The sequence below is a fragment of the Medicago truncatula genome, chromosome 2, assembly GCF_003473485.1.
Source record: "Medicago truncatula cultivar Jemalong A17 chromosome 2, MtrunA17r5.0-ANR, whole genome shotgun sequence".
Classification (NCBI taxonomy): domain Eukaryota; kingdom Viridiplantae; phylum Streptophyta; class Magnoliopsida; order Fabales; family Fabaceae; genus Medicago; species Medicago truncatula.
This window is the reverse complement of record NC_053043.1, coordinates 47,804,192-47,819,329: the sequence shown is the minus strand read 5'-3', so window position 1 is coordinate 47,819,329 and position 15,138 is coordinate 47,804,192. Positions and strand designations below refer to the sequence as shown.

Genomic DNA, 15,138 nt, shown 5'->3' with positions numbered 1-15,138 from the left:
ATAAATAGGGATACAATATTTCCGGTTTAGTTCCCGGTTTTCAGACTGAGCGGTTTTCATGGTCTTCTACTAATTATGCTAACAGGTAACATTGTTAACATTTGGTCATAATAAAGATGTTGACACCAATGCACAATATTGTTGGCATTTCACCTCTGTTAATACCACCGCCAGGTACGAGATTTTTTAGCAACTTAGGTTTTTGAAATGTGTATTTTAATTTATATAAATCATTCATGGATATTTTCTCTCGTATGCAGTTAGTAGTGCAAGTCGGACCCAGGCACGTCTTAAGCATTCCAGACCGAACATTGTTGCGATGAGACGCTTACCATATAACATAAAAAAAGGACAGCTTCAGACTTCAGCTTTTCAAACTTATATCACCTCGATTAAAATGTGATGCTGCTATGGTATGGTTTTTTATTTTGGAATTTGTTATATTCTGTTGATTGTTTGCTTTCGTTATGCTATATGATATTCTTGTCGGAAAGTATTAAGAGCGTTTTGTGTTATTGCAATGTCAAATCAGTCTTTTTTTGATAAGTTGGTAAGGTTCCAAAATAAAACTGTTAAATGATGAATAATTTTTATCTTGCAAGGGGAGCTTAACTCCTTACCGGTGTTGTCAAATATCGGCCATGGTAAATATTGGTGGTGGCTTTTGGGCTCACCGCCATGCCCAATTTCTGCCAATATGGCGGGATTTTCTGTCATTATCCAATATAACGGCGCCACAAAGTGGCCGGTATGGCAGGATTTTGGCTCTCCGCCATTGGCAACACTGCTCCTTACTATAGAAGAAACCTGATCGAAAACCCAGTTAGAATAGGAAAATAGATTATAAAATGATACCTAGCAGAGACTGCAACAAGCAGGCAGTCTGCAACCAAGACCGGTGACCATTCAGATCTGTTTCTGATAGGAGACCTTTTGACCTTTTTTGGAAAAGGTCTATGTTAGGAGGGGTAATGTATTATGTAGAGATAGAAATGTAACTAACAGTGCGATTCTTGTTATTTTCCTTTGACTTCTGTACCACTCTCATACATATGAAACTTTTTTAGAGAAGTTTAATGTTTTTTTTGTTGACTGTTGATTGATTCGCTGCATGTTCCATTGATTTTTCTTTAGGCATTTTTTATAGGATGGAATATGGAAGTAAATGTTGTTTGATCTTTTGATATTAGAAGGTTGAAATAAATAGTTTCAAATCTGTCTCCTTAACTGAAGGGAACAGAGGATTTTTATTTTTTGGTGCTCCTACAATCTTAATAGTTTTTCCCTTCTGTAGATGGTGTTTTGTAGTCTGTTTCCTAGAATGGTTTTGTTTCAGTTTTGTTGGCTTTATTTGTCCAAGGTATTTTGTTTGATGGTTTCTTATGGAGGTTTCTTTTCAAGAACTGGAAACATTTACTACAAATTGCACGACTTGAAATTTTGTAAATAAATAATATATAGCATTTGGCATAATATGTGGACGGATACTATTGAAATCCACAAATCAACTCTATTCATTTACCTTTTCTACAAAAATAGCAATAATGTACATGTAAATGTTGTTTCACCCTTAATTGATCTTTTATTCTGTGTTTCGAATAATTATATGTTCCTTGTCTATGTATACAAATATAATTTGCTATCATCTTCCTGAAATGACAGACAAAAAGATTAGACTTGATGACAATGGGCCTGGATTGCCACCTCGCGACGATGATGGCAATGGTGGTAATGGAGGAGGCGGTGGTGGTAATTTTTCAGGTGGACTAGTGCTTTTGGGTATTCTTGGTGTCCTAGACATTCTTAAAGACATTGAGAGTGAAATTCAACGCAAAGTCAAAGATAGCAGATTTGATCAAGCTTGATAATGGCAGTGAAATTACTTGATAGCTTATATACATTTTATCAAAAAAATGGACAGTTAAACTTAGTTATCGATTCAGCTTATGATAAAAGGGGTGATATATGGTTTTAAATAATGAGATGTGTAAAAAACCAAATGCCCGATCGTTATCCTAAATGGAATGAACTTACAATGATGGAATTCGATCATCAAATTATAGATTAGTTCCTAATCTTAGCCCACTCCACTGAGCAGATCTACTCATTGCTATAGTGAAATTTTGTATTCGATATATTGGTGTCGGAACTGCAGAAAATTGTAACACGGGCATCTGATATTGGACAAGCACGTCATACAAGCGTTCAGTTTTCTATACTGAACACGATATGGGTCCAGTTTTCTACACTAATATGGGTGCTGTCAAAATGTTGACAAGTGAACTAAGTTTAATAATAGTGGTAGTACTTGTCAGTTTTTCTTAATACACAAGCCACCTTAAAGTGTCTATACACTCTCAATTTCTAAGCACATTGCAGCCTGTGTTATAAGAAACATGGGGCATAACTATTGAAGAAAACAATAATCTGCTTTAAATTGTGTTGCATTTTAAGCTATCTCCACAGAAGAAATTAACTTTGAGGAAAACTGGATTAAAATCAATCATTGCATCTGTCTCAGTCATATTGAATTACATCACTGGAAATTTATCATTGCGAATATTATTTAAAACGCCATCTGTGGTCTGTGGCTCCCATTCTAATAGGTACTACTGATTTATATTACCTATTTCTTGTGGTTTCGTAATCCATATAAATTTGCTTCTATGATTTGTTCACTACATAAAATAATTATTAGTTGAGACAATTGGTTAATGGACCATATATAACATACAATTTACTAATCGTGCATGCACCTGGTGAACCTCACGTGTGCTTGGTAGGATGTTTTGTTGTGTCACCAATAGGTTATACCCACCACTGTTTTGGGTGGGATTTTGTTTTGTCACTCTAATTTTCACAATCATGGTACAGGCAAAATATCTCACTAAAATGAATGTATGAAATACATACAGCACCATAGGGGTATAAAGTGGGATCATGTACCGTTTTAACCAAGTAGAATTTCACAATACTCTTTTACCATTGTGTCATGTTTAACCCGAACATAAACTATTCATTCGCTGTATATAGCACTATCGTAAAATTAAGTAAACTAAATATATTATATTATTAAATAGAGTGAATCATCAACTTAGTCTCTGAATTATCACGGGTCGGCCAAATTCGTCCCTCAATTATGCGAAATATCAATTTAATCCCTGAATTTGTTAATTGTCAATCAATTTAGTCCTTCTGGTCAAACGGGCCGTTAACGGGGCTGACGTGGCCGTTAACCTCTTACATGTCATACGCCACGTAGGCAGGGACTAATTTAGCCGATAATTCCAAACATTTTGAAGGACTAAATTGATTGATTTGCAGAAATTTTTTTGATTTCTTCCTAAACAACTCTTTTCTTCCCCAACGACTTTGTCTTCCCCAATTGTATAAAATTGGAACCCTAATTACACAATCTATAATCTACATTCTAATATCACCTAAATTTCCTCCCATAATAAGTGGTCCAGTTCTTCCTCAATTCAAAAAACTTAAAACCCTAATTTTTTTTGTATTGAAGCCAAAATCCACAAAATTTCTTGAAGCAAAACGCTTGAAATTGAATCTGAAATGATGGGGGGTGGGAATATGGGAAAGTCGAGCTTCATCTTCAAGCTGCAAGTTTAATGGTTATGAAAAGAGGTTGAAGATGATTCAGAAATGTAACCTTCAAATACATCCTCACATCATAATAAAAACCATCAAATAAGTCCCTGAATATTTTAATCATATATCAAATTGATCCTTGAAATTACAGAACACACAAATTGAAACTGAAATATTACATAGGCAAAAGTCATAGGTAATAAGTCATAAGTCTGAGAAATTACATAAGCAGGAGTTGGATGAGCTGGTGCAGGACCCCTCATTGGTGTATTCTTAGGCTTATCAGCTGAAGGAATCGGTCCTCTAAGGCCATACCTCCTTGGTGCAACACTCTGAAATTTCAAATTCAATCAAATTAGTCCATAAAATCATGACAGAATCAATCTTATCAGTCATTCAATTAATATACTAATTGTTGCCCTTGCACACTCCCATACCACCCCTCTCAATTCCTTATCCTTCCAATGTTTTGTGAAGTTCCTCCATAGATGCATTACACAATATCTATGTGGCACCCCTGGCATCGCTTCTTGCATAGCTGGAATCAAACCCTGCCAATTTTAACAATTACAGAATCAATATTCCCTGAATTATATCACTATCCATCAAAGTAGTCCCTGAATTATACTACTTACTATCAAAACAGTCCCTGAATTATATTTCTAACTACCAACATAGTCCCTGAATTATATATTAATAAATATCAAAATAGTCCTTGCATTATTTTACTTACTATAACATCAGTTCTAAAACTATAACATTTTCAGCTATTACTATACATCAGTATGCATGCAAAAAAGGGACATAACATGAATGAGAAAAAGACTAAGATGGTTTTTCATACCTTTTGCATGTCTGAGATGAAGTTCCATCCATTATGCTCATAATTTCCAAGATCTTTATGTAGTAATTCCAAAAACCATTTCCAGTTATCTTTATTCTCCACATCCATAATGGCATAAGCAATGACATAAATCTGGTTATTTCCATCTTGTCCCACAGCAGACAAAAGTTGCCCTCCATAATACCCCTTAAGAAAGCATCCATCTAACCCAATCAATGGAGATGATGATGATTTTGGAGGGGTGACAATGGAGAACGTTTTAGCGGGAAGGAGAAGAGTCAAGGATGTTTTTGAGTAAAATGTGAAGAAGGAGGAATATGAAATGCAGGGGCAAAATGAGAAAAGCACGAAAAAATTAAATTGAAAAATGAAAAGTGAACTTTTTCCAAATCAATCAAATTCGTCCCTGAACACGTGACTTCCTTCTTGCCACGCGTACAAGACAGCACAGCATGCAAGGCGACATGTCAGCATGGCTAACGGAGCCCGTTAACGGAGGGACCTTTTTGATGGACGTTCGATAAATTCAGGGATTAAATTGATATTTCGCATAATTGAGGGACGAATTTGACCGACCCGTGAAAATTCAGGAACTAAATTGATGGTTCACTCTTATTAAATACTTATATTAATTAAAATAAATTAATATTAATAAAATAAAATTGAGTTCAAATAAATAAGTGTGGTGATCGGAGGGTTTCATAAAATTCTTACCATTAAGTAAAATATGAGTTACTTAACTATAACGTGCCATTGTGATGAACACCGAGACAGTAGTAATGGAATCTAAAGTTCCTTACAGACTTAGCATTGATGTTATCGGTAATGTTGAGTCAACATTACCGACTCAACATTACCGATAACTTTGATAAATTATAAGCTTAATAATTTAACATCGTTGCCTCAAATATTGATCCAAATCAATAATCTCATCACTTTTGCTGCCTGTATTTTGATGGCCAAATAAAAACATAGTATGATAAAATTACAAAATACAACTAGCGTACTTTCCCATGCCAACATAAATTAAAATTTGGCATTCTCTCTAAACTCATTCGAGGAGCTAATCCATTATACCTAACGACCTACTTAACTGTCTGTTTCTGTTGATTTTTTTCCTTTCTGTGACCTCTTCCTTTTCCTGCTTCTCTTCACTGTGTTGTCTCCTTTGGTTTCCTACATAAGAGTCAAGTCAAGGAAACATCTAACAGATCAGTAAGAAGCTTGCAAAATATAACTTCCAGCAGATAAAACACATTTAAAATATGCTATATACTATACAATAGCTGAACTAAACTAAGAGATTTGGAATTCGTTTAATGCGCATGCATAAACAAAACCAGAACAGCTAAGTATATAGCATCTAAACTGTTTTGCAAAGTTGCAACAGTCAATGCTATCTAAAATTGAAAAGGAAACTAACATTACAGAATTCACATTTTCAGGTTAGACAATATTTTGAAAAAGACATGGTTAGCAGAGGGTCGGAACTATTGTCGACCTACCATAAGCAGCCTTAATTTGCATTTGTAAGAGACTGAATCTGATTCCCGAGATTCGAGTCAGACAGCAGTAACTTTTAGCTGCTGTGTCATGACCCACCTTCGGTCCAAGTACTAAAACTATTAGAGACAAAAACAACCGAAATTTTCACCATACAGCTTAGCTATTTAGGAGATTTGGTCCTTAAGATGAAATTAGGGCATACGTGACCAATTGATCAAACGATCTCAATCTTTCTAGTGCCTGTTCTTTAATATCAAGTTGAATTTTAGCACATGGTAGAATGCAGGGGTGTATAGTGTGACGTTTTTTACACTATCATTTAATCATATGTCAGCACATAATATAAAGAGTTGGACAATGGACACCCTATGCAGTTGTAAATTTAAGCAATAAATGAAGCTTTAATCCGACAATGAATTAAAATCTAATCCTAAGTTAACAGATTAGTGTTTTCATGTTCAAATTGTAAATACATTTAAATTTTGCCAACAACCCTACCTTCGTAGGATTATTTTGGTTCTCACGACTTTTCTTCTTCTTGCACGAAAGTGGGTTTGGACCCTGCAAAGTTCACAGCAATATCATCAAAAAGTGACACAATACAACTGTTACAACAACAACCACCAAATATTATCCCACCAAGTATGGTTGGCTAAATAGATCAAATTACGTCATAATCAATACAATAACTGTTAGAAACAATAAATTAATATGAAACATCCCAGCATACATATGAACATGTTTATATTTAAGTTTCAAGAAAACATCATAGAACGTTAAAATCAAAACATAATACATGTGCAGAAAAATCTAACTCTGGGACATCATGATCAATAAATGTTCTTAACTATTTGACCCATCAAATGTTTTCCAAATGCAACAAATTTTATAGGTACCCTCCAAACACCCGTTAACATGACCATATTTTCACTTTTACAAAATCATTGTAGAATAACATAGAATAAATGGAGGGAGAGAAACCATAGCTCTTTTATTTTACTAACCCACAGTTCATCATGATATAGAAAATTTAACAAACTGCATCAAGTGCTGCAAGTAAGAGAGAAAAAGAAATTAATTTGTGGCAAAAATTTATCAAGTCTGTATGAACAATTAATTGCTAATTGGCTGCTACCAACTTGTTTAATCCACAAAAAAAAATACTGCCAGTTAGTTAACAATCACTTCCATGTGGTAGTTCAAGCTGGAGTCTTTTAGTTCTGTCAGCATTATGTGCCTAAAATATTCAGTTACATAGTTACTGTTATAATCAGCTAAATATCTCAGAATAATAGACCATCTCTCTCAAGTTAAATCATTTCCTTCAATTTCTAAATTTCCTATATGTTTCTCTCATTACCACTATCAGCTACAAACAAAATGGTAAGCTATAAGCCTATATATGTTTAGATATATGAAAATCAATAACCAATCAAGAAAAAAGATACAACACAAAATTAAAATATAACCTTTGCTTTTCTTCTCTTGAACTGAGGTTTATCCTTGACGCCATTATGATTCCTTGAAATTATGCTTCTTTTTATTGCCTGTGCACTTGCAATCGAATCTCCTAAATCATTGTTTTCCACTATTTCAGCGTTGGAATTATCAGCTTCACCATCGGCCAATCTTTTCATAGCCCTATCCTTAAATATCTGGTACTCTTTATCGGTCATATGCAATCGTCTTTCTTCAGAAGTTTTGACATACTCCTTCTGAAATGCAGATGGAGATTCGAGGAAAAGAGCATTTCTGAGACCAAATATGAGAGGCACACCAGGTACCTGCAACAAGCAGATAAAAACTAAACATATGTACAACGGGACAAATTTACACAAAGTCAACAAATTTTTAGATGTAAATACGCAGAATTTCACTGGCACAGAACATGCCATTGATGCAAATAACATTTTATCATGTTTACAAAGTGCCAGAAACATATCAAATTGTCACAATTAACATTACAAAATAATATTCCAACCTCTTCCAACTTCTTCCGTAGGTCAGTGTCCTGACTAGCAACAAAGAAGTGCTCGGAATTATTTTCTCCAACAACCTCCATGATGCAGGAATCGGCCCTCGCACATTTGTCATGCTCGCATCTGCAAATCGGAGTTTAGATCAAATTATAAAACCATCACATCACACAGCAATACTTGTGCTCAAATATCTCAACCCAAAAAACAACGATCCTTTCCAGTCTAGTGGACTAATCGAATATTAGATAATGATCATTAAGACATAAGAAGCTAAAAAAACAGCTTCAATTCTTCACATTAGGCAGCTTTTTAACATGTCATTTCAGTCAGTCAAAAAAGTGATTCAACTTGGGTACCCTCAAGGTTAGATCTACATGTATATGGGTCTATAAATTTTTAATTCTCAATGCAATTATAATGTATAACAGAACTCAATGAGGGTATCAAGTAACAATGGTTTTAAGTTTATAATTCCAAGGGACAAGAATAGTCTTATAAGAGGCCATCCTATTAATATTGGTTCCGAAAGGAATCCTGCTTTGTCCAGGTTTCAAAAAGTTGAAACCAATGGGCCAAAGTGAGAAGGCATTGGATGAGGAAGTTATTTAAGCGATATAAGTGGTTTCGGCGATCCACAATATTATACTGATGATTAATCAATTGGGCGAGGAGCTAAAGGTGGCTTTCCTTACCAAATAACAATATTAGGGGTAGAAAAAAATTAGAAAGAACTTCAAATATGAGCAACAAGAATAAATGAAAACCTAAAGGATTTAAAATGCTTAGATTCTTCTGAAACTTCAAAGTTGTTTCTTTGTTGAGGCAAAAGGAAGTCTTGCTTTGTGTCTAACAAAAACTTGTTGGACTGAATTAGACAAACCCATTTTCTTCAAATTTGTGTTTTATCAACCTAACATAGTGTTGCCAATGGTGGAATATGGGAAAAGGGAAAAAATTTGTCATATAAAGATGTCATTGCAGCCTACGGTGCGGCCATGGCAAGAACCCCTTCACAAATTGCCTACGGAAATTGTCAAAAACTCCACAATTGCCAGTGGCCACCATTTAACAACACTAACCCAACCTAACCTAGCCTTCCAAAACTACATCACCCAAACATGCTGATCGAATTATTCGGAAGATACCCATTTGACCCCTCTATTAAATAAAATTGGTATGATAAATTCACATTTAAAGGGTGTCAGCCTACTCGATCCGGTATCATTCATCATGCACATCTAGCATCTATCATAATGACACACGAAAAATTTGTTAAAAACAATAAAGCCCTGTTTGGATAAACAGCTTAATTTTCAGCTTATAGCAAAAACACTTATCATGATAAGCGATTATAGATAACTGATTCCTGTAACAAGCGTTTGTAGTCCAACGGTTAGGATAATTGCCTTCCAAGCAATAGACCCGGGTTTGACTCCCGGCAAACGCATAATCTTTTAGGATTGGTTTTGCCATCCAAAAAGGCCTAGTGGCGCAGCTTGTTGCCCACTTGCCTTCTATTCATGTGTAAGTAATCCTTGATATAAATAATGGAAAAAAACAAATTTCTATAAGAAAAGCTAAAATAAAGTTAATTGTCTTCGTGTAAGCTATAAGTTGTTTTTGTAAAAAGTGCTTATATCAGTAGATAAATCAATCCAAACAGACTTAGTTTAAAAGCATATGCGCTACATCAGAAACATGCACGCGTATATCGATGATAGAACATGGTTTGACCTTGCAATTATAAGATTATTAGCTGCATCAAGAGCCTCCGAATATGATTTACCAAGCCGTTTCAACTCCGCTAGAACACATCTACATCAGCAATATCCAAAACCCAAATCAACAACACAAAAAACATCAAAACAAAAACAAAAGCACCCAAAACAAAACAAAAACCTTGTTGTGTAGAGCTTGACGGTGGCACTAAGAATATTGGCAAGAGCAGTATCAGCAGGTGTTATACGATTGACAACAAGGTGATGAACAAATGTTCCATCACATAGAACTTTGTAAGGTTTCCGAAAACCAAAACATGCAGTGTAAAACGTCAAACTCTTCCTATGTCTCTTTTGTTTCTTAACTTTCATCTACATAAAAAAACCAAAAAAGGGTGTTTAAATTAAACAACAAAGAAACTAAATTTGAAGTTTGGTGTTCAGTGATAATAACAAGTTCTTTCATAATATACCTTATGCGAAAAATCTCAATGGGTAGTGGCAGGGGCGGAGCTACACTATGTTGAGGGTGTTCAAGTGAACCCCTGAACTGGACAAAAATACCTGTAAATCCAATATAATTTACTTTTTGAACCCCCTCAAATATTGACCTTGCACCTTAGCTCAAAGAACCTAAAGAGAAGAAACAACACAAGAGATGGTAAACAGAGAAACGCTGATTTGAAACAATTCCAAAAAGGAATGGAGGTAATTACCGAAGGATAACATGCAGAAATCGGATAAATGAAATTGGAAAAAAATGATAATTTATATGAGAAAGGAAAAAAGCATGGCTCAATGAAAGATGAAGAAAAGAATAAAGCAAACCTGTGATAACTAGAGTAATGTTAAACGACGTCGCTTTACCGGAACGGAATCGAGTTTGTTTCGATCAATATTTGTGTCACACTCTAATGTGCTTATATATATATATATGAAGAATCAATTTTTCATACATCCATGTGAGAAAGTTTTGAAAACTCATAACTATTTTCAAACATATCAAATTAATTTAGTGTTTTTATTAAATATTTTTATTTTATATGCAAAACAACGTCAAATATTTGCAAAGAAATTCACATTCATCTCTTGAATATACAACCAATAAGCAAAATCGAATACCTATAAATTACCAAGCTAAAAATTTTACGATAAACACTAATTTAAAACAATTTCAAAAGGGCAGTGGCTGGCTCACGACCCGTGCATCCTAGTACCTGGTATGTGTGCCTAACTACGAATCATAATTTTTAAGGTCAAGGACTAGCACAATCTGTGCGTTGAGGCACACGACTCGTGTGCCTTGTATCGAACCAAATTGGTTGTTACAAATCTTTGAAATTCTCTTTTTATGGCTTGTAACTCAAATTTAATGCATTGTGTATGATTTTAGTTTGTAAATAGACTTCATTTATGAAAGAGAATCACTTCATACTTGTAAACTTACTTCTTTATACGTGTAAACTTACTACAAAGTTGAAAGGAGAATCCTAAAATTTTCTTAAGCTTTTATTTTTTACTTGTATTCCTTTACTTTTTTCCACTATTTTCTGTATTTTACATTTCCGACAATTTATATTTCAAGTTCTTTTTTGACAAGGATATATCAAGTTCTTTATCGCTTTGTTTTCATTCCTTCATTTACTTTTATGTATCTTACAATCTCTTGTCTATTATGATCATGTCTGAGTAAATTTTTCTAGTCTTTGGGATTGTGTGAATGATTTAATGATGGATCCCTAAACTCAATCCTTAGGAACAAACTTAGTATACAACAGAGGATGGATGGGGAATGTCAACGATTTATCGTTATGATTAGAACCACAATCCTATGACACTATAATTTATGAGTTTTTAATCAAACAAACATTCCTCTTTACCATATTAGATTGGTAATCACTAAAACTCCATGTAGGATCGATACTTTTTACTACTCAGTAGAACCGTGCATTTGCGGGACTATTATCTTGGGATTGTGATTTTATTAGGAGTGTTATGCGATGGCTGGTGATTTCGAGCGTGCACCCCTCTGATGTCAGTATGCATGCTATTTAATTTGTGACTCTCATCTTTTTAGGAATGATATTTAACTATGTTTTCGATTAATTTGGTTGGTAACTAACTAGATATGTTGGTTTACAAACCGAATAATTTGGAAGGAGCGGAACCTACGGGTTTCACAAAACAAAAAAAAAAATTTGAACGCTAAATTGATTGATTGATAGGGTGAAACTTCATACTTTGTTCAAGGCTTCCAGGCCCAACTCTTCTTAGATCTTCATTTTTTGTGCATTAATATGTTTGTCTAGGGTATTCCAACTTATCATGTTGTTGATGACTTTTGGATTTTTGTTTTGTCTATCTTGTAAAACTCTTTTAACTTTTTCTGATTTTCTATTAGACACATCTTATACTTAATTTAGACTATGTTGTTTCATTTTGCAATTTTTTTTTGTCGGTAGTCTAGTGGCTAGAATTCACCTTATAAGGTGAATAAGCAGTGGCGGAGCCAGAAAAAAATGTCTGGGTGGGCCACTAAAATTAACTATTGAAAAATTGTTTAAAGTCTCGCAAATTAGACCTATAATTGAATTATTTAAATTTTTCGGGTGGACCTCTACAATTTGCGGGAATTTGGATCAACCAAAACATAAAACCAACACAAAATTGCATAAAATCTCGCAAAATATACCTATAATCGTTGATTTTTTAATTTTTCCGGATGGGCCGTGACCCACCCGAGCCCATGGAGGGCTCCGCCACGGTGAATAAGTGGGGTGTTCGGGGTTCGAACCCCGACCCCTGCATATAATAATGCAATATCCTACCAACTGAGTTATGCTCACGAGACGCAACTCTTTTTCTATATATTGATATATATATTTTTGGCTTCTTCCAAAAAAAATTAATCAAAATTAGTCTCTAATATTTTTATACGAGATATAAATTACAAGTCTATCTATTAATTTTAACTTATTTCAACCAAGGGACTATATCCTTATAGAAAAATGTTATGTTGGAGATTAATAAATATTTTTGTGTGAAATATAGAATTAGAAGGAATACAAATTGTGAGAGATCAATTTTTTTTTTTTTATTCATTTGTCAATTTATTTAATGGGGTAAATAATGAATGAACAAACCTTGCCACTTGTCTCATTTCTCTCCACCTCACCGTTTCCATTTCAACCTTCAAAATCAAAATCAAAATTGACATCTCCTTCTCTCTTTTTATGTATTTTTTTCATCCATTCCATTAGCTAGGGGTCATCCACAGTTTCATTCACCCCAGTTTTCAACAATGAAAATATTTAATTAATCAACTCTATTTAATCCTAATCCTAGTGTAAAAAAAAATTAATCCTAATCATCTCAAGAGCCTGCTGCCTGCCATATCCTAATTCCCAACTCATTCCATTCCAACTGGTCCCATGATTCATTTTCCTAGTACTTCTTTATTCAATTATTGATACTCAATCAAGCCATTTAATCAATTAACTATACAAATATAAAATCAGAAATTGCCATGTATTTTCCAGCATAGACAGTGTATACACAGTACACTATAGTAGGTCTCCTAGTCTTGGTATTCGTAGTTGAAAAACGCGTACTTCAAATTTTCCTCTTTCTCTAACCCCCTTATATTTGAACCTTTCTTCCTTTATCATTCAACCCACTTACTAAAAAAAAAAACTTCATTTCCTCTCCGAGTCAACAAAAAAAAAAAAAAACTAAATGAACTCGGAAACTGAAACACCATCCTCAACGACGTCGTTTTGGTGCTACAGCTGCACACGTTTCATTCACATCTTGAACCAAAACAACGTTGTTTGTCCTCACTGCCAAAACGGCTTCGTTGAAGAGATTCACGCCGGTCAATCACCGGCGGTTTCTCTTTTCGCCGACGGAATTCAGTCCTCCAGAAGACAAACCTCCCGCCGCAGACGTCGTAACGCCGGCGGCAGCCGTTCGCCTTTTAATCCGGTGATCGTTCTCCGTGGACCTAGAGAAGACACCACCGCCGGTGTCGGTGCAGACGCCGGCGGGGGTGATAGCGAGGGGAATACAAGTAGTTTTGAATTATACTATGAAGACAGTAATGGCACCGATCTACGTCCACTTCCACCAAGCATGTCGGAGCTATTACTCGGTTCCGGCTTCGATCGGTTGTTAGAGCAATTCTCTCAAATTGAAATCAACGGTTTCGGAAGGTCGGAGAATCCACCGGCGTCAAAGGCGGCGATAGAGTCAATACCAACAGTTGAAATCACCGATTCAGAAATGGAATCCGAAATTCACTGTGCAGTTTGCAAAGAACAATTCGAGCTAGGTTCTGAAGCGCGTAAGATGCCGTGTAATCATCTTTACCATTCCGATTGCATTCTCCCATGGCTTTCAATGCGAAATTCGTGCCCGGTGTGTCGGCACGAGTTACCGTCCGATCAAAACGCGTCGGAGAGTAGAATTTCCGGTCAGATTGATGAAGAAGCGGTTGGATTGACAATATGGAGGTTACCGGGAGGTGGATTTGCTGTTGGAAGATTTGCCGGTGGGCGGAGAGCCGGTGAGATTCAGTTACCGATTGTTTACACGGAGATGGATGGTAACAATTCAAACGAAGATTCTAGAAGAATTTCTTTGACTGTGGGAAGTAATAGAGTTAGAGAGAGACGTGGAATTAGGAGAATTTTTCGAAATTTTTTGTCGTTTTTTGGGAATGTTAATTTAAATCGTAGCTTTTCTGGTTCGTTGTTTCGTAGAAGCTCAAGAAGAAGAAGCAGAACTTGGGTTACAGAAGAATAATGATTTGGTTTTGTTTGGATTAAAACTTGAAAGCAAGTTATTCATTTAAATTTTAAATTCTTAATGTAAATAGCATAAAATTGTGCTATAATTAAGTTTAGTAGATGATTATTGAAGGGTGCAAGATAAGGATTGTTGTTCTTGCTGATCAACAAACATATATAGTTGGGAAAGAAGCTATAAGTGATGCTTATTTAGTTTTTATTGTTGTTAATTAAATTTAGTTGATTCTTTTAATGTTTTTGTAGTATTATGTCATACACACATTCTTTGTAAGAATCCCTCTAAGATTTGTTAATGTTGTATCCAATCTGATGACCATGTTATACCCAATACACACATTCTTTACAAGAATTACTTTACATTTGTGTTTGGTATTAGTGAAATAGATGAGAGAGATTACATAACACTATAAAGGGAAGACTTGGCTTCTAAGGCAAATATTCGATATCTTATACTATTTTTCTCATGTTATTTGTCCTGCCATAATCTTAACCATTTATTCACCTTTTTTCTATCTCTTTGATGTTGTCTTTTGTTCATTTATGAACCAATCAACCATTCGATCAGAAAAGGAGGGGGTTACACAAAAAAAGATCAGAAAAGGAGAGGGGGTTACACAAAAAAGGCAGGAGATAATTCAGTTCCGTGAAACCCTAGGATTGTATTCTAGACAAGAACA

The 15,138-nt window shown here is 34.9% G+C and overlaps 3 protein-coding genes and 1 non-coding gene across 8 annotated transcripts; 3 read left to right on the top strand and 1 right to left on the bottom strand.

Annotated features, from left to right (window-relative positions):
• The first annotated feature begins 80 nt into the window (after nt 1-80).
• LOC11412821 (uncharacterized) lies at nt 81-1,995 on the top strand. The gene is made up of 3 exons (XM_039831132.1): nt 81-174; nt 261-399; nt 1,583-1,995. The coding sequence occupies exons 1-3, from the start codon at nt 117-119 to the stop codon at nt 1,863-1,865; spliced, it is 480 nt and encodes a 159-aa protein (XP_039687066.1). The 5' UTR covers nt 81-116; the 3' UTR covers nt 1,866-1,995.
• A 3,229-nt stretch (nt 1,996-5,224) lies between these two features.
• LOC11422669 (rRNA-processing protein UTP23 homolog) lies at nt 5,225-11,072 on the bottom strand. 5 transcript variants are annotated; one of them, XM_039830862.1, is made up of 8 exons: nt 10,871-11,072; nt 10,127-10,286; nt 9,835-10,025; nt 9,670-9,750; nt 7,938-8,058; nt 7,426-7,740; nt 6,455-6,517; nt 5,225-5,626 (listed from the first exon to the last, which is right to left on the bottom strand). In XM_039830862.1, the coding sequence occupies exons 3-8, from the start codon at nt 10,023-10,025 to the stop codon at nt 5,540-5,542; spliced, it is 858 nt and encodes a 285-aa protein (XP_039686796.1). In that variant the 5' UTR covers nt 10,127-10,286; nt 10,871-11,072; the 3' UTR covers nt 5,225-5,539. The 5 variants fall into 5 exon arrangements, with proteins under 5 accessions (XP_039686796.1, XP_039686797.1, XP_003597392.2 ...); XM_039830863.1 differs by having other exon boundaries at nt 10,127-10,217; XM_003597344.4 differs by lacking the exon at nt 10,871-11,072 and adding an exon at nt 10,482-10,633.
• TRNAG-UCC (transfer RNA glycine (anticodon UCC)) lies at nt 9,311-9,382 on the top strand. Its single transcript has one exon. It is a non-coding gene; the product is annotated as a tRNA-Gly (tRNA).
• A 2,120-nt stretch (nt 11,073-13,192) lies between the features above and the next one.
• On the top strand, nt 13,193-14,813 carry LOC11419123 (E3 ubiquitin-protein ligase RDUF2). The gene has a single exon (XM_003597342.4). The coding sequence runs from the start codon at nt 13,389-13,391 to the stop codon at nt 14,454-14,456; it is 1,068 nt and encodes a 355-aa protein (XP_003597390.1). The 5' UTR covers nt 13,193-13,388; the 3' UTR covers nt 14,457-14,813.
• Nucleotides 14,814-15,138: the final 325 nt, after the last annotated feature.